The sequence below is a fragment of the Ranitomeya variabilis genome, chromosome 4 (genome assembly GCF_051348905.1).
Source record: "Ranitomeya variabilis isolate aRanVar5 chromosome 4, aRanVar5.hap1, whole genome shotgun sequence".
NCBI classification, from domain to species: domain Eukaryota; kingdom Metazoa; phylum Chordata; class Amphibia; order Anura; family Dendrobatidae; genus Ranitomeya; species Ranitomeya variabilis.
In genome coordinates, this window is record NC_135235.1 from 24,303,138 (window position 1) to 24,328,394 (window position 25,257).

The window sequence follows — 25,257 nt, forward strand, 5'->3', positions numbered from 1 at the left end:
TAAGTTAGCTCTTGGTTTGTCCCCTTCCCCCACAGAGGGAAGATGGGGTGCTGATGTGCACCGCAGTACACCAAGCTGACAAACAGGGCAACAAAGACAAGGGGAAACTGAAAACTCCACACACAAAATATTCACTCACATATAACAGAGGAATCCACCAGGGTGCGCAGGAAGGGGAAGAAAGCAAAACAGGGAAGGGTAAGGGATTATCAAGCGTACAAACCAAACAACAGTCGCTTATAACTCCTCCAGCACTCCTTCTCATACCAACGTCCATCCCTCCTTTTGTCATGCAGCAAGAGCTAACTCTGACAAGGACTTGGTAATAGAACCCAGATTTCCAACATGGCCAATTAACCCCATTTCAGCTAGAAGAAATAAACACGTTTATTGAACCGGAGAAGTGCTTCTTCTCAGTGGTGGAGTAAGAGCAACCAGACGCTGTGGTCTTCTGGCTCCGCTCTGTTGTGGTAAACCCATGACAATTATGTGGCAATACTGAAGCAACATCTCAGACATCAGCCAGAAATTAAAGCTTGGGTGGAAATGGGTCTTCCAAATGGACAATAACCCGAAGCATACTGCCAAAATGGTAACAAAGTGCCATAAGGATAGCAAAGTCCTTGTCTTGGAGCCGCCATCACAAAGCCCTGTTCTCAATCCTATTGAAAAATGATGGGCAAAGCTGAAAAGGCTGGTGCGAGCAAGGGACCTACAACCGTGGATCAGTTACACCAGTTTTGTCAGGAGGAATCGGCCCAAATTCCAACCAACTATTGTGAGAAGCTTACGGAAGGAGATCCCAAATGTCTGACCCAAGTCATTCAGTTTAAGGGCGATGGTACCAAATTCTACTGAAATGGATGGAAACTTAAGACTTTGCAGTAAGTAATAAAAATGTCTTAAAACATTCTCTCTCTCATTATTCTGACATTTGGAAAATATTAATAATTATGGTAATCCTAGTTGCCCAAAAACGGGAAAGGTGTGTTCTGACTTCATGTCAGATATTGAGGATATTTATAAAGAGTGGATGGAAACTTCTGGTTTCAACTGTATGTGCAAACTGCAAAATGAACTGCTTATAGCTTTCTTTTAAAAATGGCTTTCTTCTTGCCACTCTTCCATAAAGGCCATATTTGTGACATATATGACTAATAGTTGTCCTGTGGACAGATCTCACCCCTAAGCTGTGGATCTCTGCAGCTCCTCCAGAGTGACTATGGGCCTGGTGGCTGCTTCTCTAATTAGTACTCTCCTTGCTTGGCACATCAGGTTAGGTGGACGGCCATGTCTTGGTAGGATTGCAGCTGTGCCATACTCCTTCCACTTATGAATAATGGATTGAACAGTGCTCTGTGACATGTTCAGAACTTGCTTAATTGTTTTTACAACCTAACCTTGCTTTACTCCTCTCCTACAACTTTATCCCTGACCTGTCTGGTGGGCTCCTTAGTTTTCATGATGCTGTTTGATCCCTAATGTTCTCACACAAACCTCTGAGGCCTTCACAGAACAGCTGTAGTTATACTGAGAAGGAATTCCACACAAGCGGAATCAATGTACTAATTATGTGACTTCTGGAGGCAATTGGTCACTAATGATTTTAATTAGGGGTATCACACTAGAGGAGGCTGAATACAAACACACTTCACGATTTACAATTTTTTTTTTAATGTTTAGAAAACCATGTATCATTTCATTTATACTTCCCAAATACTTTCTACTTTGTGTTGGTACGACATAAACTCAATAAAAAATATAAACGTTTTTGTTTTTAACATGAAAAAGTTCACGGGGTATGAATACTTTTCAAGGCACTGTATTGATCAGTAGGGGTTTATGCACTGTGGTCTGCACAGATTGGCAGAACGGGGCACTTTTTTCCCAATTAAATAGAGCAGCATAGTGCATCATTGACCACTGGTATATTCACTCACCATAGGGGGCTGAGTGCTGTGCTCATCTTTTCCAGCAGCATCCTGTGGATGGGTGGTGACAACTTGATTTCATCGGAGAACCACTAAAATCCAGGTGCTTCAGTATAAATTTATTTACCGGTATTTTATTTCTCCTTTATTTATTTCACATTATCACACTTGGTATAATTTGTTTTCAGCACTCAATTCAGCCATTATCTTCCTACTAGCACCACCTGCAGTTAACTACTAGTTATAGAAGACTACAAAGCTCAGGAAAAAATGATCAAATCATGGCACTTGTTCATTCATACTGTAGGGTTTGTTTCGTTTTTGCCAATTGTTATTGTCAGAATCAAAAATACATTATTTCAGTTCATTAAAGAAATCTGAAAATTAAACATCCTTCAAAGAAAAAATATGCTTTTGTATATGTTTTTTTTCCCCAGATGCTTTAAAAAATGAATTTGCACTTACAATAATAAACTTTTCATCATTTTATATTCAAATAAAAAGTCAATATAAGCACCACAGAAATCACATCTATAATTAGAAAGGAAGAGCAGAATTATAGTAGTTATATTCTTGTACATAGGGGTAGTATTATAGTAGTTATATTCTTGTACATAGGGGCAGTATTATAGTAGTTATATTCTTGTGCATAGGGCAGTATTATAGTAGTTATATTCTTGCACATAGGGGGCAGTATTATAGTAGTTATATTCTTGTACATAGGAGCAGTATTATAGTAGTTATATTCTTGTACATAGGGGCAGTATTATAGTAGTTATATTCTTGTGCATAGGGCAGTATTATAGTAGTTATATTCTTGCACATAGGGGGCAGTATTATAGTAGTTATATTCTTGTACACAGGGGGCAGTATTATAGTAGTTATATTCTTGTACATAGGGGCAGTATTATAGTAGTTATATTCTTGTACATAGGAGCAGTATTATAGTAGTTATATTCTTGTACATAGGGGGCGGTATTATAGTAGTTATATTCTTGTACATAGGAGCAGTATTATAGTAGTTATATTCTTGCACATAGGGGGCAGTATTATAGTAGTTATATTCTTGTACACAGGGGGCAGTATTATAGTAGTTATATTCTTGTACATAGGAGGCAGTATTATAGTAGTTATATTCTTGTACATAGAACAGTATTATAGTAGTTATATTCTTGTACATAGGGGGCGGTATTATAGTAGTTATATTCTTGTACATAGGAGCAGTATTATAGTAGTTATATTCTTGTACATAGGGGCAGTATTATAGTAGTTATATTCTTGTACATAGGAGCAGTATTATAGTAGTTATATTCTTGTACATAGAGGGCAGTATTATAGTAGTTATATTCTTGTACATAGGGGCAGTATTATAGTAGTTATATTCTTGTGCATAGGGCAGTATTATAGTAGTTATATTCTTGCACATAGGGGGCAGTATTATAGTAGTTATATTCTTGTACACAGGGGGCAGTATTATAGTAGTTATATTCTTGTACATAGGGGCAGTATTATAGTAGTTATATTCTTGTACATAGAACAGTATTATAGTAGTTATATTCTTGTACATAGGGGGCGGTATTATAGTAGTTATATTCTTGTACATAGGAGCAGTATTATAGTAGTTATATTCTTGTACATAGGGGCAGTATTATAGTAGTTATATTCTTGTACATAGGAGCAGTATTATAGCAGTTATATTCTTGTACATAGGGGCAGTATTATAGCAGTTATATTCTTGTACATAGGGGGTAGTGTTGTGAATTCCGTTCTCGGGCTCCCTCCTGTGGTCGTGAATGGTACTTTGGTGAGTTCTGTCCTTGGACACCCTCTGGTGGCTTTGAGTGGAACTGCTGATCTTTGAGGTTGGCTTTCTCAGCTGCTCTCGTTTAGTGCTTCAGCTTGTTTCCCTATTTAACTCTGCCCAGGTCGTTAGTCCATGCCAGCTGTCAATGTCTCAGTATTGGTTCAGATCTCTCTTGGATTTCTCAGATGACCTGTCTACTCCAGCAGAAGCTAAGTCCCTGCTAGTTTATTTGCTGTTCATTGGTTTTTGAATATACACTCACCGGCCACTTTATTAGGTACACCATGCTAGTAACGGGTTGGACCCCCTTTTGCCTTCAGAACTGCCTCAATTCTTCGTGGCATAGATTCAACAAGGTACTGGAAGCATTCCTCAGAGATTTTTGTCCATATTGACATGATGGCATCACACAGTTGCCGCAGATTTGTCGGCTGCACATCCCAAAGATGCTCCATACAAGGCAGGATGGATCCATGCTTTCATGTTGTTTACGCCAAATTCTGACCCTACCATCCGAATGTCGCAGCAGAAATCGAGACTCATCAGACCAAGCAACGTTTTTCCAATCTTCTACTGTCCAATTTCGATGAGCTTGTACAAATTGTAGCCTCAGTTTCCTGTTCTTAGCTGAAAGGAGTGGTACCCGGTGTGGTCTTCTGCTGCTGTAGCCCATCTGCCTCAAAGTTCGACGCACTGTGCATTCAGAGATGCTCTTAGGCCTACCTTGGTTGTAACGGGTGGCGATTTGAGTCACTGTTGCCTTTCTATCAGCTCGAACCAGTCTGCCCATTCTCCTCTGACCTCTGGCATCAACAAGGCATTTCCGCCCACAGAACTGCCGCTCACTGGATTTTTTTTCTTTTTCGGACCATTCTCTGTAAACCCTAGAGATGGTTGTGCGTGAAAATCCCAGTAGATCAGCAGTTTCTGAAATACTCAGACCAGCCCTTCTGGCACCAACAACCATGCCACGTTCAAAGGCACTCAAATCACCTTTCTTCCCCATACTGATGCTCGGTTTGAACTGCAGGAGATTGTTTTGACCATGTCTACATGCCTAAATGCACTGAGTTGCCGCCATGTGATTGGCTGATTAGAAATTAAGTGTTAACAAGAAGTTGGACAGGTGTACCTAATAAAGTGGCCAGTGAGTGTATTTCTCAGTACATTCTATGTTTCTGTCCAGCTTGTTATTATGTAATTTTCTTGCTAGCTGGAAGCTCTGGGGGTGCAGAGCTGCACCTCCACACCGTGAGTCGTTGTGGAGGTCTTTTGCACACTCTGCGTGGTTTTTTGTAGTTTTTTTATACTGACCGCATAGTTCACTTTCCTATCCTCTGTCTATTTAGAAAAGATTCGGCCTCCTTTGCTAAAATGTGTTTCATTCCTGTGTTTGTTACTTTCCTCTTAACTCACAGTCAATATTTGTGGGGGGCTACCTTTACTTTGGGGAATCTCTCTGAGGCAAGTTAGGCTGCTATTTCTATCTTTAGGGGTAGTTAGCTCTTAGGCTGTGTAGAGGCGTCGAGGGAGAGTTAGGCACGCTCCACGGCTATTTCTAGTGTGTGATAGGATTAGGGATTGCGGTCAGTAGAGTTACCACATCCTCAGAGCTTGTCCCAGGTTTCCTGTTTTAACTGTTGTGAATTTGGATTCTGGGCTCCCCCGGTGGCTACTGGTGGAATTGAACTGGTGTCTTCATCTTCTCTGTTCACCTGTTCCCATCAAGATGTGGGAGTCGCTATATAACCTTGCTGCTCTGTTAGTTGCTTGCCGGTCAACAATGTTATCAGAAGCCTCTCTGTGCTTGTTCCTGCTCCTAGACAACTACTAGATAAGTTGGACTCTTGTCCATGTTTGTTTTTGCATTTTTGTTCCAGTTCACAGGTGTAGTTTCGTTACTGTGTCTGGAAAGCTCTTGTGAACAGGAATTGCCACTCTGGTGTTATGAGTTAATGCCAGAGTTTTAAAGTAATTTCTGGATGGTGTTTTGATAGGGTTTTCAGCTGACCATGAAAGTGTCCTTTCTGTCTTCTGCTATGTAGTAAGTGGACCTCAAATTTGCTAAACCTATTTTCATACTACGTTTGTTATTTCATCTTAATTCACCGCCAATACATGTGGGGGGCCTCTGTCTCCTTTCGGGGTATTTCTCTAGAGGTGAGCTAGGACTAATATTTTCCTCTGCTAGCTTTATTTAGTCCTCCGGCTGGTGCTGGGCATCTAGAATCAACGTAGGCATGCTACCCGGCCACTGCTAGTTGTGCGTTAGGTTTAGTTCATGGTCAGCTCAGTTCCCATCTTCCAAGAGCTAGTTCCTTTATATGCTGATGCTATGATCTCTTGCCATTGAGATCATGACAGTTTGACCGGCCCTCTAAAGGGTTAAAATCCTTGGCTGAGAAAGGAGAGAAATAAGTAGTCTGCTGAAATTTTTTTTTTTTTTCTTCTTCTCTCCTTCTAATCTTTGAATGGTTCTGTGTCCACCTGTTTGTAATGGATCTTCAGAGTGTAACTGCAGGTTTGAATAATCTCGCCACGAAGGTACAAAATTTGCAAGATTTTGTTTGTCATGCACCTGTATCTGAGCCGAGAATTCCTTTGCCGGAATTTTTCTCGGGGAATAGATCTGGGTTTCAGAATTTTCGAAATAATTGCAAATTATTTTTGTCCCTGAAATCTCGCTCTGCCGGAGACCCTGCACAGCAGGTCAGGATTGTGATTTCCTTGCTCCGGGGCGACCCTCAAGACTGGGCTTTTTCATTGACACCAGGGGATCCTGCGTTGCTCAATGTGGATGCGTTTTTTCTGGCCTTGGGGTTGCTTTATGACGAACCTCATTTGGAGCTTCAGGCAGAAAAAACTTTGATGTCCCTATCTCAGGGGCAAGATGAAGCGGAAATTTACTGCCAAAGATTCCGTAAATGGTCTGTGCTTACTCAGTGGAATGAGTGCGCCCTGGCGGCGACTTTCAGAGAGGGTCTCTCTGATGCCATTAAGGATGTTATGGTGGGGTTCCCTGTGCCTGCGGGTCTGAATGAGTCCATGACAATGGCTATTCAGATCGATAGGCGTTTGCGGGAGCGCAAACCAGTGCACCATCTGGCGGTGTCCACTGAGAAATCGCCAGAGAGTATGCAGTGTGATAGAATTCTGTCCCGAAGCGAGCGGCAGAATTTTAGACGGAAAAATGGGTTGTGTTTCTATTGTGGTGATTCTACTCATGTTATATCAGCATGCTCTAAGCGCACTAAAAAGCTTGGTAAATCTGTTTCCATTTGCACCTTACCGTCTAAGTTTATTCTATCTGTGACCCTGATTTGCTCTTTGTCATCTATTACCACGGACGCCTATGTCGACTCTGGCGCCGCGTTGAGTCTTATGGATTGGTCCTTTGCCAAACGCTGTGGGTATGATTTAGAGCCTTTGGAGACTCCTATTCCTCTGAAAGGGATTGACTCCACCCCATTGGCTAATAATAAACCACAATACTGGACACAAGTAACTATGCGTATTAATCCGGATCACCAGGAGATTATTCGCTTTCTGGTGCTGTGTAATCTACATGATGATTTGGTGCTAGGATTGCCTTGGCTGCAATCTCACAACCCAGTCCTCGACTGGAGAGCTATGTCTGTGTTGAGCTGGGGATGTAAGGGGGCTCATGGGGATGTACCTGTGGTTTCCATTTCATCATCTATTCCCTCTGAAATTCCTGAGTTCCTGTCTGACTATCGTGACGTCTTTGAAGAATCCAAGCTTGGTTCGTTACCTCCGCACCGAGAGTGCGATTGTGCCATAGATTTAATCCCGGGTAGTAAATACCCAAAGGGTCGTTTATTTAATCTGTCTGTGCCTGAACATGCTGCTATGCGAGAATATATAAAGGAGTCCTTGGAAAAGGGACATATTCGTCCATCGTCATCTCCCTTAGGAGCCGGTTTTTTCTTTGTGTCAAAAAAAGACGGCTCTTTGAGACCATGTATTGATTATCGGCTTTTGAATAAAATCACTGTTAAATATCAATACCCATTGCCGTTGCTGACTGATTTGTTTGCTCGCATAAAGGGGGCCAAGTGGTTCTCTAAGATTGACCTTCGTGGGGCGTATAATTTGGTGCGAATCAGGCAGGGGGATGAGTGGAAAACCGCATTTAATACGCCCGAGGGCCATTTTGAGTATTTAGTGATGCCTTTTGGTCTTTCAAATGCTCCGTCAGTTTTCCAGTCCTTTATGCATGATATTTTTCGCGATTATTTGGATAAATTTATGATTGTGTATCTGGATGATATTCTGATTTTTTCGGATGACTGGGACTCTCATGTCCAGCAAGTCAAGAGGGTTTTTCAGGTTTTGCGGTCTAATTCTTTGTGTGTGAAGGGTTCTAAGTGTGTTTTTGGGGTACAGAGGATTTCCTTTTTGGGATATATTTTTTCCCCCTCTTCCATTGAAATGGATCCTGTCAAGGTACAAGCTATTTGTGATTGGACGCAGCCCTCTTCTCTTAAGAGTCTTCAGAAATTTTTGGGCTTTGCTAACTTTTATCGTCGATTTATTGCTGGTTTTTCGGATATTGCTAAGCCATTGACCGATTTGACTAAGAAGGGTGCTGATGTTGCCGATTGGTCCCCTGATGCTGTGGAGGCCTTTCGGGAGCTCAAGCGCCGTTTTTCCTCTGCCCCTGTGTTGCGTCAGCCTGATGTTGCTCTACCTTTTCAGGTTGAGGTCGACGCTTCTGAGATCAGAGCTGGGGCAGTGTTGTCGCAGAAAAGTTCTGACTGCTCCGTGATGAGGCCTTGTGCCTTCTTTTCCCGTAAATTTTCGCCCGCTGAGCGGAATTATGATGTTGGGAATCGGGAGCTTTTGGCCATGAAGTGGGCTTTTGAGGAGTGGCGCCATTGGCTTGAGGGGGCCAGACATCAGGTGGTGGTATTGACTGACCACAAAAATTTGATTTATCTTGAGACCGCCAGGCGCCTGAATCCTAGACAGGCGCGCTGGTCATTATTTTTCTCTCGGTTTAATTTTGTGGTGTCATACCTACCGGGTTCTAAGAATGTTAAGGCGGATGCCCTTTCTAGGAGTTTTGAGCCTGACTCGCCTGGTAACTCTGAGCCCACAGGTATCCTTAAGGATGGAGTGGTATTGTCAGCCGTTTCTCCAGACCTGCGGCGGGCCTTGCAGGAGTTTCAGGCGGATAGACCTGATCGTTGCCCACCTGATAAACTATTTGTTCCTGATGATTGGACCAGTAGAGTCATCTCTGAGGTTCATTCTTCTGCGTTGGCAGGTCATCCTGGCATTTTTGGTACCAGGGATTTGGTGGCAAGGTCCTTCTGGTGGCCTTCCCTGTCACGAGATGTGCGAGGCTTTGTGCAGTCTTGTGACGTTTGTGCTCGGGCCAAGCCTTGTTGTTCTCGGGCTAGTGGATTGTTATTGCCCTTGCCTATTCCTAAGAGGCCTTGGACGCACATCTCGATGGATTTTATTTCAGATCTGCCTGTTTCTCAGAAGATGTCTGTCATCTGGGTGGTGTGTGACCGTTTCTCTAAGATGGTCCATTTGGTTCCTCTGCCCAAGTTGCCTTCTTCTTCCGAGTTGGTTCCTCTGTTTTTTCAAAATGTTGTTCGTTTGCATGGTATTCCTGAGAATATCGTTTCTGACAGAGGGACCCAATTCGTGTCTAGATTTTGGCGGGCATTCTGTGCTAGGATGGGCATAGATTTATCTTTTTCGTCCGCTTTCCATCCTCAGACGAATGGCCAGACCGAGCGGATTAATCAGACCCTGGAGACATATCTGAGGTGTTTTGTGTCTGCTGACCAGGATGATTGGGTTGCTTTTTTGCCATTGGCGGAGTTCGCTCTCAATAATCGGGCCAGCTCTGCCACTTTGGTGTCCCCGTTTTTCTGTAATTCGGGGTTTCATCCTCGATTTTCCTCTGGTCAGGTGGAATCTTCGGATTGTCCTGGAGTGGATGCTGTGGTGGAGAGATTGCATCAGATCTGGGGGCAGGTGGTGGACAATTTGAGGTTGTCCCAGGAGAAGACTCAGCTTTTTGCCAACCGCCACCGTCGTGTTGGTCCTCGGCTTTGTGTTGGGGATTTGGTGTGGTTGTCTTCTCGTTTTGTCCCTATGAGGGTCTCTTCTCCTAAGTTTAAGCCTCGGTCATCGGCCCGTATAAGATATTGGAGATTCTTAACCCTGTTTCCTTCCGTTTGGACCTCCCTGCATCCTTTTCTATTCATAACGTTTTTCATCGGTCATTATTGCGCAGGTATGAGGTACCGGTTGTGCCTTCCGTTGAGCCTCCTGCTCCGGTGTTGGTTGAGGGTGAGTTGGAGTACGTTGTGGAGAAAATCTTAGACTTTCGTGTTTCCAGACGGAGACTCCAGTATCTGGTCAAGTGGAAGGGATACGGCCAGGAGGATAATTCTTGGGTGAATGCATCTGATGTTCATGCCTCTGATCTGGTTCGTGCCTTTCATAGGGCCCATCCTGATCGCCCTGGTGGTTCTGGTGAGGGTTCGGTGCCCCCTCCTTGAGGGGGGGGTACTGTTGTGAATTTGGATTCTGGGCTCCCCCGGTGGCTACTGGTGGAATTGAACTGGTGTCTTCATCTTCTCTGTTCACCTGTTCCCATCAAGATGTGGGAGTCGCTATATAACCTTGCTGCTCTGTTAGTTGCTTGCCGGTCAACAATGTTATCAGAAGCCTCTCTGTGCTTGTTCCTGCTCCTAGACAACTACTAGATAAGTTGGACTCTTGTCCATGTTTGTTTTTGCATTTTTGTTCCAGTTCACAGCTGTAGTTTCGTTACTGTGTCTGGAAAGCTCTTGTGAACAGGAATTGCCACTCTGGTGTTATGAGTTAATGCCAGAGTTTTAAAGTAATTTCTGGATGGTGTTTTGATAGGGTTTTCAGCTGACCATGAAAGTGTCCTTTCTGTCTTCTGCTATGTAGTAAGTGGACCTCAAATTTGCTAAACCTATTTTCATACTACGTTTGTTATTTCATCTTAATTCACCGCCAATACATGTGGGGGGCCTCTGTCTCCTTTCGGGGTATTTCTCTAGAGGTGAGCTAGGACTAATATTTTCCTCTGCTAGCATTATTTAGTCCTCCGGCTGGTGCTGGGCATCTAGAATCAACGTAGGCATGCTACCCGGCCACTGCTAGTTGTGCGTTAGGTTTAGTTCATGGTCAGCTCAGTTCCCATCTTCCAAGAGCTAGTTCCTTTATATGCTGATGCTATGATCTCTTGCCATTGAGATCATGACATTTAACCATCAGGTCATTTCAGGTGCTCCTAACCACCAGGTCCGTAACAGGGTACTATTATAGTAGTTATATTCTTGTACATAGGAGCAGTATTATAGTAGTTATATTCTTGTACATAGGGGCAGTATTATAGCAGTTATATTCTTGTACATAGGGGCAATATTATAGTAGTTATATTCTTGTACATAGGAGAAGCATTATAGTAGTTATATTCTTGTACATAGGAGCAGTATTATAGTAGTTATATTCTTCTACATAGGGGCAGTATTATAGCAGTTATATTCTTGTACATAGGGGCAATATTATAGTAGTTATATTCTTGTACATAGGAGCAGTATTATAGTAGTTATATTCTTGTATATAGCAGCAGTATTATAGTAGTTATATTCTTGTACATAGGGGCAGTATTATAGCAGTTATATTCTTGTACATAGGGGGCAGTATTATAGCAATTATATTCTTGTACATAGGGGGCAGTATTATAGCAGTTATATTGTTGTACATAGGGGCAATATTATAGTACTTATATTCTTGTACATAGGAGAAGCATTATAGTAGTTATATTCTTGTACATAGGAGCAGTATTATAGTAGTTATATTCTTGTATATAGCAGCAGTATTATAGTAGTTATATTCTTGTACATAGGAGCAGTATTATGTTAGTTATATTCTTGTACATAGAGGGCAGTATTATAGTAGTTATATTCTTGTACATAGGAGCAGTATTATAGTAGTTATATTCTTGCATATAGCAGCAGTATTATAGTAGTTATATTCTTGTACATAGGAGCAGTATTATAGTAATTATATTCTTGTACATAGGGGCAGTATTATAGTAGTTATATTCTTATACATAGAGGGAAGTATTATAGTAGTTATATTCTTGTACATAGGGGCAGTATTATAGTAGTTATATTATTGTACATAGGAGCAGTATTATAGTAGTTATATTCTTGTACATAGGAGCAGTATTATAGTAGTTTATATTCGTGTATATAGGGGCAGTATTATAGTAGTTATATTCTTGTACATAGGAGCAGTAATATAGTAGTTCATTTCTTGTACATAGGAGCAGTATTATAGTAGTTTTATTCTTTTACATAGGGGCAGTATTATAGTAGTTATGTTCTTGTACATTGGGGCAGTATTATAGCAGTTATATTCTTGTACATAGGAGCAGTATTATAGTAGTTATATTCTTATACATAGGAGCAGTGTTATAGTAGTTATATTCTTGTACATAGGGGCAGTATTATAGTAGTTATATTCTTGTACATAGGAGCAGTATTATAGTAGTTATATTCTTGTACATAGGAGCAGTATTATAGTAGTATTATTCTTTTACATAGGGGCAGTATTATAGTAGTTATGTTCTTGTACATTGGGGCAGTATTATAGCAGTTATATTCTTGTACATAGGAGCAGTATTATAGTAGTTATATTCTTATACATAGGAGCAGTGTTATAGTAGTTATATTCCTGTACATAGGAGCAGTATTATAGTAGTTATATTCTTGTACATAGGGGCAGTATTATAGTAGTTATATTCTTGTACATAGGAGCAGTATTATAGTAGTTATATTCTTGTACATAGGGGCAGTATTATAGTAGTTATATTCTTGTACATAGGAGCAGTATTATAGTAGTTATATTTTTGTACATAGGGGCAGTATTTTAGTAATTATTTTTATATTCTTGTACATAGGGGCAGTATTATAGTAGTTATATTCTTCTTGTACATAGGGGCAGTATTATAGTTATATTCTTGTACATAGAGCAGTATTATAGTAGTTATATTAACAAGGAACTGATACATCCTTTTCAAATTATTTTAAAAATATAAATCTGACAATTATGAGAAATTTTTATTCAGCCCCCCGAGTCAATACTTTGCAGAGCCACCTTTAGCGGCAATTATTGTTGCAAGTCTTTTGGGGTCAGTCTCTGTCAGCATTGCACATCTAGAGGTGACATTTTTGCCCATTCTTCTTCGAACACTCGTTTTAGTTCAGTTTAATTACATGGAGACGTCTGTGATCAGCAATGTTCAAATCTTGCCTCAGATTCCTAATTAGATTTTGGTCTGGACTGTGACTGGGCCGTTCACACACAGAAATATGCTTTGACCTAAACCCTCCATTGTAGCTCTGGCAGGATGTTTAGAGTTGTTGTCCTGCTGCAATGTGAACATACGCCCCATTGTCAAGTATTTTGCAACCTCTAACATGTTTTCTTCCAGGATTGCCCTGTATTTAGCTCCATAAATTTTCCCATCAACTCTGACCAGCTTCTCTGTGCCTGCTGAAGAAAACCCTCCCCACAGCAGGATGCTGACACCACCATGTCTGATGGTGGGGATTGTGTTTTCAGGGTGATCTGCAATGTTAGTTTTCTGCCATACATAGTGTTTTGCATTTAGCCCAAACAGTTATCACTTAATCTCATCTGACCAGAGCCCTTTCTTTCACATGCTAGCTGTGCCCCTTACATAACTGTGCGCTAACTGAAAACGTAACTTCTTATGGCATTTAAAAATCTCTTTCTTCTTGCCACTCTTGCATAAAGGCCAGATTTGTCGCGTATACAACTAATAGTTATCCTATGCACAGATTCTCCCACCCGAGCTGTGGATCTCTGAAGCTCCTCCAGAGTGACCGTGGGCTTCTTGGCTGCTTCTCTAATTAGTACTCTTCTTGCTTGGGATGTCAGTTTCGGTGGGCGGCTATGTTTTGATAAATTGCCTATTGTGCCGTCCTCCTTCCATTTTTGAAAAATGGATTGAACAGTGCTCCGTAAGATGCATGGGTTATTTATTTAGAACCTACCCCTACTTTATTCTTCTCTACAACGTTATACCTGACCTGTCTGGTGTGTTGCTTGGTTTTCATGATACTGATTAGGTAGACAAGCCAATCGATATTTTCCAAAGACATAACATGAATTTCCTGTGTCCCTGGTGCAAATTCTGTACCAGGTTTGTAACCTACTTTTTGCCATTTATGTATTTTTGGCAGAGATCCTTTTGTATATGAAAAAATCGTAAACAAACTAGGAAATAATAGATTGTGTGTCAACATGCAATCCCTTTAAAAGCAAATTTTAATTATAAGAATTAAAAAACACCTACCTAGTGTAACAAACAATGGTTAAAAATAACCATACCATTAATAAAAGCATGGACTTGATAAACCTACAAAATACCTGCAAGAACCCTATAATAGTCCTGACTGACTCCTGCCTATCTGTGGAGGTTGACACACTAAGGAGTATGTTTATTGGCGCCCCCACTCAACGAAGACTGACCCTGTCTTCCCTGGATGTCCCTTAAGGTACCGTCACATTAAGCGACGCTGCAGCGATAGCGACAGCGATGCCGATCGCTGCAGTGTCGCTGTTTGGTCGCCGGAGAGCTGTCACACAGACCGCTCTCCAGCGACCAACGATGCCGAGGTCCCCGGGTAACCAGGGTAAGCATCGGGTTGCTAAGCGCAGGGCCGCGCTTAGTAACCCGATGTTTACCCTGGTTACCAGCGTAAAAGTTAAAAAAACAAACAGCACATACTCACCAGCGCGTCCCCCAGCCTCTGCTTCCTGACACTGACTGAGCTCCGGGCCCTAACAGCACAGCGGTGACGTCACCGCTGTGCTTTCACTTTCAGTTTAGGGCCGGCGCTCAGTCAGTGTCAGGAAGCAGAGGCTGGGGGACGCGCTGGTGAGTATGTGCTGTTTGTTTTTTTAACTTTTACGCTGGTAACCAGGGTAAACATCGGGTTACTAAGCGCGGCCCTGCGCTTAGTAACCCGATGTTTACCCTGGTTACCAGTGTAAAATATCGCTGGTATCCTTGCTTTTGCTGTCAAACACGGCGATACACGGCGACCTAGCGACCAAATAATGTGCAGACCTTCTAGCAGCGACCAGCAATTTCACAGCGGGATCCAGATCGCTGCTGCGTGTCAAATACAGCGATATCGCTATCCAGGTCGCTGCAACGTCACGGATCGCTGGCGATATCGCCTAGTGTGACGGTACCTTTACAATAGACAGGTGGGGAAACATAGATAAAAGATAAGAAATGAAATAAAGATACATACAATTATTCCCAAACTAAAACTTCTTAGGGAAGTAGGAATCCTTTTGGCCTTCGGCACCAACGCCTGATGCAACTGTTGCCACCACACCCTCTACAACTAACCACCATAGTTTTCCTACAATTTTAAGTAAAATTATCAAAAGTCAGAAGGAGAAATTTATTGGCACTAACTTTATTTTAGCCTGAATAGACATAGCAGGGAAGACAGAGAGCCCCAGTCAGACAACGCTTTTCCGCATGAGCACGCGCTTTCTCAAGGCCTCATATGAATGTTTATCATATCGAGAGCCACTAAATTTCTCCTTCTGGATTATTAGTCATTACTTTCTGTAAACTGAGCACCATTACCTGCGCCTCTTGATGCCTGCACTAGGGGATAGTTTGATGGGCAGCACGGTGGCTCAGTGGTTAGCACTGCAGCCTTGCAGCGCTGGAGTCCTGGGTTCAAATGCCACCAAGGACAACATCTGCAAGGAGCTTGTATGTTCTCCCCGTGTTTGTGTGGGTTTCCTCCGGGTTCTCCGGTTTCCTCCCACACTCCAAAGACATACTGATACGGGATATAGATTGTGAGTCCCAATGGAGACAGCGATGATAATGTTTGTAAAGCGCTGTGGAATTAATGGAGCTATATATGTGAGTAAAATAAATAAATAAATGGTCCGTGGATCTTGTGGTTTTCCTTTATTCTGTGAAGCTGGAGCTTTCACTGTTGGTGAGCGATTCTTCCTTTGTAAATTACCAAAAGTGTAACCAGCAAAGCATTTGCACCTCCAACTCACATTCTCTTGAACATTCAAGCACCATATACCATCCTTTCTAATTACAGTAAAACCTTTTTATACTTTTTCTGGATTTGAGAGTCTAAACTCCAACCCAAGCATCCCTCTCTTCTTGAGCCTTCATGATTTGACACCCTCCTTTGACCTCCTCTACCATACAAAAACAATCCAGATACATTATTCCTCTTGGCTCCTTGAAATCCTAGTTTTCTCCATGATTTTAACACCCCATTATCTACAACAGACGTCTCTTATATACTCCATAACTCTCATGGATTTTCTAGGTGCATGACGAATCGGAAATAAAATCATATGGGACACTCATCCGTTCTTCCACTGTGTCCCGCCTTCCCTTTGGCTCTGGTCTTCTCTTTAGCCTTCACTCTTTGGCACCCATTATGGCTCACGTGTTGTCATCATGACATGATCTGTGAGGCCTATTGAGCACACAACAGTGAAGACTGGAGAGTAGACAAGAACGGGGGAGTCAGCAGATAACCATGCGGGAAGCTGCAGTGGTGGGACAGGTGAGTGGCGAAATTAGTTTAGTAGTTTTGTATCTTGTAACCCTTTCCAGGTCTTATAAGAAAAAATCCAGCAAAATTGCAAAGAAAATTGGATTATTCCCAACTAGCATTTTTTTGTGAAACTCATTCAATTCACTCAACTCGGTGTGTGATAACTTGTTAATAACTGGGGGTCCAACCTCAGGGCCATGCGTGGGCATCCCTACTCTATTCTTTGTCTATAGGTCTGCCAGAGAAAGTCAAGTTTTAGCGATTGGCTATCTCCATGACACGCGGTCAATAAATGAAGCTCTGGCTTACATACGCAGCCACTTCTCCATTCTATCGAGGCATTAGAGCCCTATTCTTAGGATCAATGGGGTCCATTGATCAGACCCCCAGCAAGTAGGGAACAATGACATAACCAAAGATCATGGGTCCCAAAACAAAATCTCCAACTATTATATAGAATTGGTTTTCCTTTATGAATCATAAGAACCTTTTGGGCCCCCCAGTCTTTATGACTCAGGCTCAAAATTAACTCCTGCCTCCCCTTTAAGCCATTGCCTGTCAGTCAGTACAGTTCTTAAAAAATGACACAAATATTTGCAGTAATAATGCAGTTTTATTTTGATCCATCATGTATAGATAGTCGCTTTACAAGTATTCACCCATGGACCCAGCTGAGGCTTACATCATCACTACAGTCCCATTCACTATAATATTGTCCCATTATATCAATTATATATTACAGATTACGGTCTGGAACATTGTACGAAGTTTCAGCATTTTCCTCTGTAGTAAAATAAAGAAAAAAAGACAATACATCAATATAGCAGCACCAGAATATTAAAAAGCTTCACGTAAAAGGATCTGGGTCTCAAAAGCTTCTGAAAATATTCTCAGCTAATCAGTAGAACTGAATGGGATGCCATGACACATTTCCCTAGTTCCACATCCAGACAGGATGTCAACTGGTTGCCGGTAAAGATGAGTGACTCGGGGGAAATGCAAATTCATTACATTCACGCAAATTCAACTGGGAAATGCAATTTTAAGGCCTCTCAGAGCACAATATATGTAGGGTTTATTATACTCACCTTTCACTGGTTCACAAGATTCACCTTCTCTGTGCAGTCCCTGACCTGTCTGGTCTTCAGCCCCTCAAGCCCTGACCATGCCTCACAACATCATGACACCATGGGATGGTGACGTCTAGTGAGGCATAGTAGGCCTATGAAGTGCGTCCTTCTGTGACGCCATGACGTTACAAGGCCTATTCAGAGCCAGAGGAGAAGAAGACTGGACCAAGACTGAATGGATGGAGACCCAAGACCTGTGATGAGAAGAAAGGAGTGGACTGGAATTGTGAGAACTAGGTGAGGAGCTGCACAGAGAAGGTAAAAGCAAGTAGATATGAGTGAATATATTAAAGTGGAATTTAAATCCCCTTGAATTTTACAAAAATTCAGATTCACCCGAATAGAGTTTTTGTGATTTGCTCTACAGAAATTCAGCAAAACGGAGGTTCAGCCGTTATGTTAAACCATAGAGAGTCCGTGCTCGCTTCGGCAGCACATATACTAAAATTGGAACGATACAGAGAAGATTAGCATGGCCCCTGCGCAAGGATGACACGCAAATTCGTGAAGCGTTCCATATTTAAAAAAAAAAAAAAAAAAAAAAAAAAACATAGAGAGTCCAATAAATGGTTATAAAATCAAAAATAGTCACAGAAGTGCACCGACCGGTCACCTGCACCTCTCCCTTTTCCCCGTAGCACGCAACCTCTTTGTCCACTTCACTCTAGACCATAGCTTATGGTGCGACTGAGCCTCTAACATCTACAGTATGTGCAGATCGTGATGCAATGATGTTACGGTGCTCGTAGCATGAGTGACATCACAACATGTGGCACGCGGTGACATCAGAGGACTAGATGTGTCTGAAACCACAGCCACGAGTGAGGCGTCTAATGAAGTTGAGCATGACAAGAGGGACAGAAGAGGTGTTGAGGTCTTGGCGCCAGGCTGTGTGGACATCCGGCAGGTGGGAGGTGAGGTAAGTATTGATGTCTTATTATGTTTACATCCTCATATATTATGCTCTGGGTTCTGGAGAACATTCAATTTACATCAAGTAACTGCGGCTCAAATCGAATTTCCCTGTAAGATCCACGTGTTTTGGCAAATTCGATTCTCTGTAGATTCCATCATTGCCCTTACATAATGGATTTTTCTGAAGTCTGAAGATATCATAGCAGCAAATCCTCTTTTCAAGACTCTTAAGCCTCGATTCATTAAAGTCTTTTTGTCAGAAATCTGTCAGAACACACTTTGTTAAGTCGCAAAATATTTGCGCAACGCAAGTTTGCACCACAAAAATGTTGCGAGTTTTGGCATTTTCATGCCAGTTTCAGCCCAAATGCGAAGAGTTATGGAGTGACGTTACAGGTCATCTAATTCATGATGATGAGATGTGGGGTACTTTACTCTAGAAATGTTACTCCAATCGCTGAGTAGAGTAAGATTTGTCACGAGACATATCTCCAGCACACGCCCTCATTCAACACCGGCATTAACATGAATTGGGTCTTCATTTTTGGTTACATACACACAGTGTCTAACTTTGGAAGACCTGTCCTGTCTTGACTTACACAGAGATCCTATAGATGTAAATGGACACTGTGTAATATTTAATGCCCCCCTGAGGTGGCAATGCAGCGAAACTAGATGTATATTACCAGGACTCCCAACAGATTAACACTTTGGGCCTGGCTTTTTTTGTAAGGAATTCGTCTAACAAGTGGTAATTGTCCAGAATTCGTCTAACAAGTGGTAATTGTCCAAAGTCGAGACCCCTTTTGACTTCTAGATGGTTTCTTACCTGGCATATAATAGTCGTATATTATAATATTTGCTGGTTTCAAGGCACGGACACAGATCTCCTGCTTTATTGAAATGGAGAATTCATGTTGTTCTTCTAAATAGAGCTTAAGACAGATAAACAAGATGGATGTTATGCGAACAGCAGTATATCAGGCAACTTTCAATAAATGGAACTGATTAACAAATTAAGAAATTAATTGATCATCCCATAATATGAGAAGCAGCAAATGTACCAGACTTTTGCTCATGACCAATGCCAATTAATGGTTAATAATCGATCGGCGTTTGTTTATAACCCTCTTATACGGGTTTAAACTATGTAGGGGCAGATGAATGAATTAAGTTCCCCATCCTACGTTTACAGGCTCCGGGGATGTGGGAATCTTGTAATGAAAATTCAAGGGAAAGGGATTGGCATTCCCAGGAGAGATTGAAAAACCAGGATCTTCTTTATTGATAAATTAGTTTAAAAAAAAATCACACGTGCAGTTCCATGTTGTTAACCCTCTGATGCATGTCCGGCGTTTCGCACGCCCTTAGTCAGAGATAATTCACCTTAAACTGTGACGATATTTAAAACCAGTAAGAACCAATCACATGTGAACAAGCACGTAATGTGCATAATTAATTTTGTAAACACTTGTATCATTTCTATAATTTAACCCATTAGGCCGTTTGGTGTTTAGAAGCAGAATCCAATATATTTCTCGCATTAATAATTTTTTTGCGCCAATCACCTCCCCTTTCTGAGCAAGGTCACTTGCTGCAGAAAGGACTGCGGTATATAGTAATATGTAATATAGTATTGAGTGTTTCAGCTTCCATCAAAATATCCCAAAAACATCGTTTTTCATTTGAATAAGAGAAATTTAATTCATTGTGGTTCAAATATCCAATGAATTTCGGCACAGTCACTCCCACCTTAAGACCAGGAAATCATCCACGTACCGACCGTACCGAAACACGTCAGCCATGAAAGGGTTACTTTCTTCCCACCATGCCACATATAGAATAATGAGGAATGGTGAGAATCCTGAGCCCATTGTTGCGCCTTTTATTTGCATGTAATAATCATTATTTAAAGAAAAACATGATGTTAGCAAAACCTGGGTGGCCATTACGATGACTTGTTTTAAATTGTCCTCATATTTGCTGCATTTATTTAAATGGAATCCTGTACTGTAAGAAAGATACTGTCCCAAATCAATCACCCCACTGGATCGTCCACTGCGCAGTCGTAGAGATGATCCAGTCACATAAGGACCCAACACGTGAATTTCCTTACTTCACCATACAATCATTTCTCATGTGACGGGACATTCACTCACCTCGTCTAGGTAAATGATAAAAACGCCTTTCTGGAAGGAAACTTTCTTCACCACATCTAATTTCAGGAGCTGTAAAAGGTTGGAATGTAAATATATTTCTTTCAATGTATTTGGTTGTGTCCTATTTTCTTTACCAACTGTCCCCAATCTATGACTGCGCTGTCAGTGCATGCTCGAGAAGTGGAAAGCCACAAATGTAACATACAATTTTGCTTCAAGCTTTAGAGCACAAATTTCAAACGTACAATCACCTGCCCCTGCAGCCAAAAATATGTCACCAATTCAATGTTTCCAACCAAACGTCTTGTACATGCCTCATCACGTCTATACTGAAATATCTCCATTTGTGGCCTCCGCACTAACAGTTTTTCATCCCTCTAATCCACCATCAAGTCAATTTACAAAACTCCACTGCCTATAACTGTCCTCTCCATACACATCTGCCCTAATCTACTGATACTGTGCCTCCACACAATCTCCAGTATATAACCTGTCCTCTCCATACATCTCTGTCCTAATCTCCTGATACCTCCACACAATCTCCAGTATATAACCTGTCCTCCCCATACATCTCTGCCCTAATCTCCTGATAAATCCGCACACATAATCTCCAGTATATAACCTCTCCTCTCCATACATCTCTGCCCTAATCTCCTGATACCTCCCACACAATCTCCAGTATATAACCTGTCCTGTCCATACATCTCTGCCCTAATCTCCTGATACCTCCCACACAATCTCCAGTATATAACCTGTCCTCTCTATACATCTCTGCCCTAATCTCCTAATACTTCCCCACCCAATCTCCAGTATGTAACCTGTCCTCTCCATACATCTGACCTAATCTCTGGATACCTCCCCACACAACTTCCAGTATATAACCTCTCTTCTCCATACATCTCTGCCCTAATCTCCTGATACCTCCCCACACATAATCTCCAGTATATAACATGTCCTCTCCATACACCTCTGCCATAATCTCCTAATACCTCCACACACATAATCTCCAGTATATAACCCATCCTCTCCACACATCTCTGCCCTAATCTCCTGATAAATCCGCACACAAAATCTCCAGTATATAACCTGTCCTCTCCATACATCTCTGCCCTAATCTCCTGATACCTGTCCTCTCCATACATCTCTGCCCTAATCTCCTGATACCTCCCACACATAATCTCCAGTATATAACCTGTCCTCTCCATACATCTCTGCCCTAATCTCCTGATAAATCCGCACACATAATCTCCAGTATATAACCTGTCCTCTCCATACATCTCTGCCCTAATCTCCTGATACCTGTCCTCTCCATACATCTCTGCCCTAATCTCCTGATAAATCCACACACAATCTCCAGTATATAACCTGTCCTCTCCACACATCTCTGCCATAACCTCCTAATACCTCCACACATAATCTCCAGTATATAACCTGTCCTCTCCATACATCTTTGTCCTAATCTCCTGATACCTCCCCACACAATCTCCAGTATATAACCTGTCCTACCCAAACATCTCTGCCCTAATCTCCTGATAATTCTTCACACATAATCTCCAGTATATAACCAGTCCTCTTCATACATCTCTGTCCTAATCTCCTGATTCCTCCCCACACAATCTCCAGTATATAACCTCTCCATACATCTGTCCTAATCTCCTGATATCTCCCCACACAATCTCCAGTATATAACCTCTCCTCTCCATACATCTCTGCCCTAATCTCCTGATACCTCCCCACACAATCTCCAGTATATAACCTCTCCATACATCTGTCCTAATCTCCTGATATCTCCCCACACAATCTCCAGTATATAACCTCTCCTCTCCATACATCTCTGCCCTAATCTCCTGATACCTCCCCACACAATCTCCAGTATATAACCTGTCCTCTCCACACATCTCTGCCCTAATCTCCTGACACCTTCCCATACATATTCTCCAGTATATAACCTGTCCTCTCCATACATCTCTGCCCTAATCTCCTGATACCTCTCCACATGTAATCTACAGTATATAACCTGTCCTCTCCATACATCTCTGTCCCAATCTCCAGATACCTCAGTCTCCACACAATCTCCAGGATATAACCTGTCCTCTCCATACACGTCTTCACTAATCTCCTGATACCTCTCCACATGTAATCTCCAGTATATAACTTGTCCTCTCCATACGTCTCTGCCCTAATCTCCTGATACCTCCCCACACATAATCTCCAGTATATAACCTGTCCTTTCCATACATCTCTGTCCTAATCTCCTGATACCTCCCCACACAATCTCCAGTATATAACCTGTCCTCTCCATGCATCTGTCCTAATCTCCTGATTCCTCCACACACAATCTCCAGTATATAACCTGTCCTCTCCATACATCTGTCCTGATCTCCTGATACCCCCTCCACACAATCTCCAGTATATAACCTGTCTTCTCCATACATCTCTGCCCTAATCTCCTAATATCTCCCCACACAATCTTCAGTATATAACCTCTCCTCTCCATACATCTCTGCCCTAATCTCCTGATATCTCCCCACACAATCTCCAGTATATAACCTGTCCTCTCCATACATCTCTGCCCTAATCACCTGATATCTCCCCACACATAATCTCCAGTATATAACGTGTCCTCTCCATACATCTCTGCCCTAATCTCCTGATACCTCCTCATACATATTCTCCAGTATGTAACTTGTCCTCTCCATACATCTGTCCTAATCTCCTGGTACCTCCCCACACAATCTCCAGTATATACCTTGTCCTCTCCACACATCTCTGCCCTAATCTCCTGATAACTCTCCACATGTAATCTCCAGTGTATAACCTTTCCTCTCCATACATCTCTGTCCTAATCTCCAGATACGTCTCCACACAATCTCCAGGATATAACCTGTCCTCTCCATACACGTCTGCCCTAATCTCCTGATACCTCTCCACATGTAATCTCCAGTATATAACTTGTCCTCTCCATACATCTCGGTCCTAATCTCCTGATACCTCCATACACAATCTCCAGTATATAACCTGTCCTCTCCATACATCTCTGCCCTAATCTCCTGATACCTCCCACACATAATCTCCAGTATATAACCTGTCCTCTTCATACATCTCTGTCCTAATCTCCTGATACCTCCATACATAATCTCCAGTATATAACCTGTCCTCTGCATACATCTCTGTCCTAATCTCCTGATACCTCCATACATAATCTCCGGTATATAACCTGTCCTCTGCATACATCTCTGTCCTAATCTCCTGATACCTCCATACATAATCTCCAGTATATAACCTGTCCTCTCCATACATCTCTGTGTGTGGGGAGGTATTAGGAGATTAGGACAGAGATGTATGGAGAGGACAGGTTATATACTGGAGATTATGTATGGAGGTATCAGGAGATTAGGACAGAGATGTATGCAGAGGACAGGTTATATACCGGAGATTATGTATGGAGGTATCAGGAGATTAGGGCAGAGATGTATGGAGAGGACAGGTTATATACTGGAGATTATGTGTGGGGAGGTATCAGGAGATTAGGGCAGAGATGTGTGGAGAGGACAGGTGTCACCGGTTCCTTCTCCAGTATCACACAATCAACAGAGCAAGAGAATAGTGAACAATTCCAGAATCTTTATTTAGGCAAAACACGAAAGGTCCATATAATCCACCACTCTGAGGATACAACAGTCCAGAACACGAATGCAGTTCAGTAACTGGATAAAAGTCCAACAATCCAGCAGAGAGGATAACATAGTCCATATACTCTTCTTTCTCTCTGATATCCTCTTCACATCATGGTTCCACACCAGACTGATCTGTCTCTCACCTCCCTGATATTTACAAGTCTCCCTCCTCATTCACAGGTCAGGAGGGGGAAGGTCTCAGGGGCTCATTGTTTCAACAAGTTAGGTCAACATGTCATTAGCATATTAGCAAACAGCATTATTCACTGACCCTGTGGAGAGATAACAATACAGAACTGTGGGGAGAATATCAGATGGCAAATAACTCATCCTACAAGAGAACACCATGAAAATAATTAAAATAGAAATATACACAATAATGATACCCACATAGCATATCACACCATCACAACCGGTTATATACTGGAGATTGTGTGTGGGGAGGTATTAGGAGATTAGGACAATCTCCAGTATATAACCGGTTGTGATGGTGTGATATGCTATGTGGGTATCATTATTGTGTATATTTCTATTTTAATTATTTTCATGGTGTTCTCTTGTAGGATGAGTTATTTGCCATCTGATATTCTCCCCACAGTTCTGTATTGTTATCTCTCCACAGGGTCAGTGAATAATGCTGTTTGCTAATATGCTAATGACATGTTGACCTAACTTGTTGAAACAATGAGCCCCTGAGACCTTCCCCCTCCTGACCTGTGAATGAGGAGGGAGACTTGTAAATATCAGGGAGGTGAGACACAGATCAGTCTGGTGTGGAACCATGATGTGAAGAGGATATCAGAGAGAAAGAAGAGTATATGGACTATGTTATCCTCTCTGCTGGATTGTTGGACTTTTATCCAGTTACTGAACTGCATTCGTGTTCTGGACTGTTGTATCCTCAGAGTGGTGGATTATATGGACCTTTCGTGTTTTGCCTAAATAAAGATTCTGGAATTGTTCACTA

At 41.9% G+C, this 25,257-nt stretch overlaps 1 protein-coding gene and 1 non-coding gene across 2 annotated transcripts in view; one reads left to right on the forward strand and one right to left on the reverse strand.

Moving 5' to 3' along the window:
- Nucleotides 1-17,005: 17,005 nt before the first annotated feature.
- LOC143767548 (alpha-2-macroglobulin-like protein 1) overlaps nt 17,006-25,257 on the reverse strand; it is a 108,345-nt gene continuing 100,093 nt past the window's right edge. Inside the window, exons 33-35 of the mRNA XM_077255957.1 lie at nt 20,614-20,682; nt 19,284-19,389; nt 17,006-17,192 (exon numbers count right to left, since the gene is read on the reverse strand). Coding sequence (XP_077112072.1) covers nt 17,146-17,192; nt 19,284-19,389; nt 20,614-20,682 — 222 coding nt within the window. The 3' untranslated portion in view covers nt 17,006-17,145. The remainder of the gene's footprint in view (nt 17,193-19,283; nt 19,390-20,613; nt 20,683-25,257) is intronic.
- On the forward strand, nt 17,957-18,063 carry LOC143770833 (U6 spliceosomal RNA). The gene has a single exon (XR_013214746.1). It is a non-coding gene; the product is annotated as a U6 spliceosomal RNA (small nuclear RNA).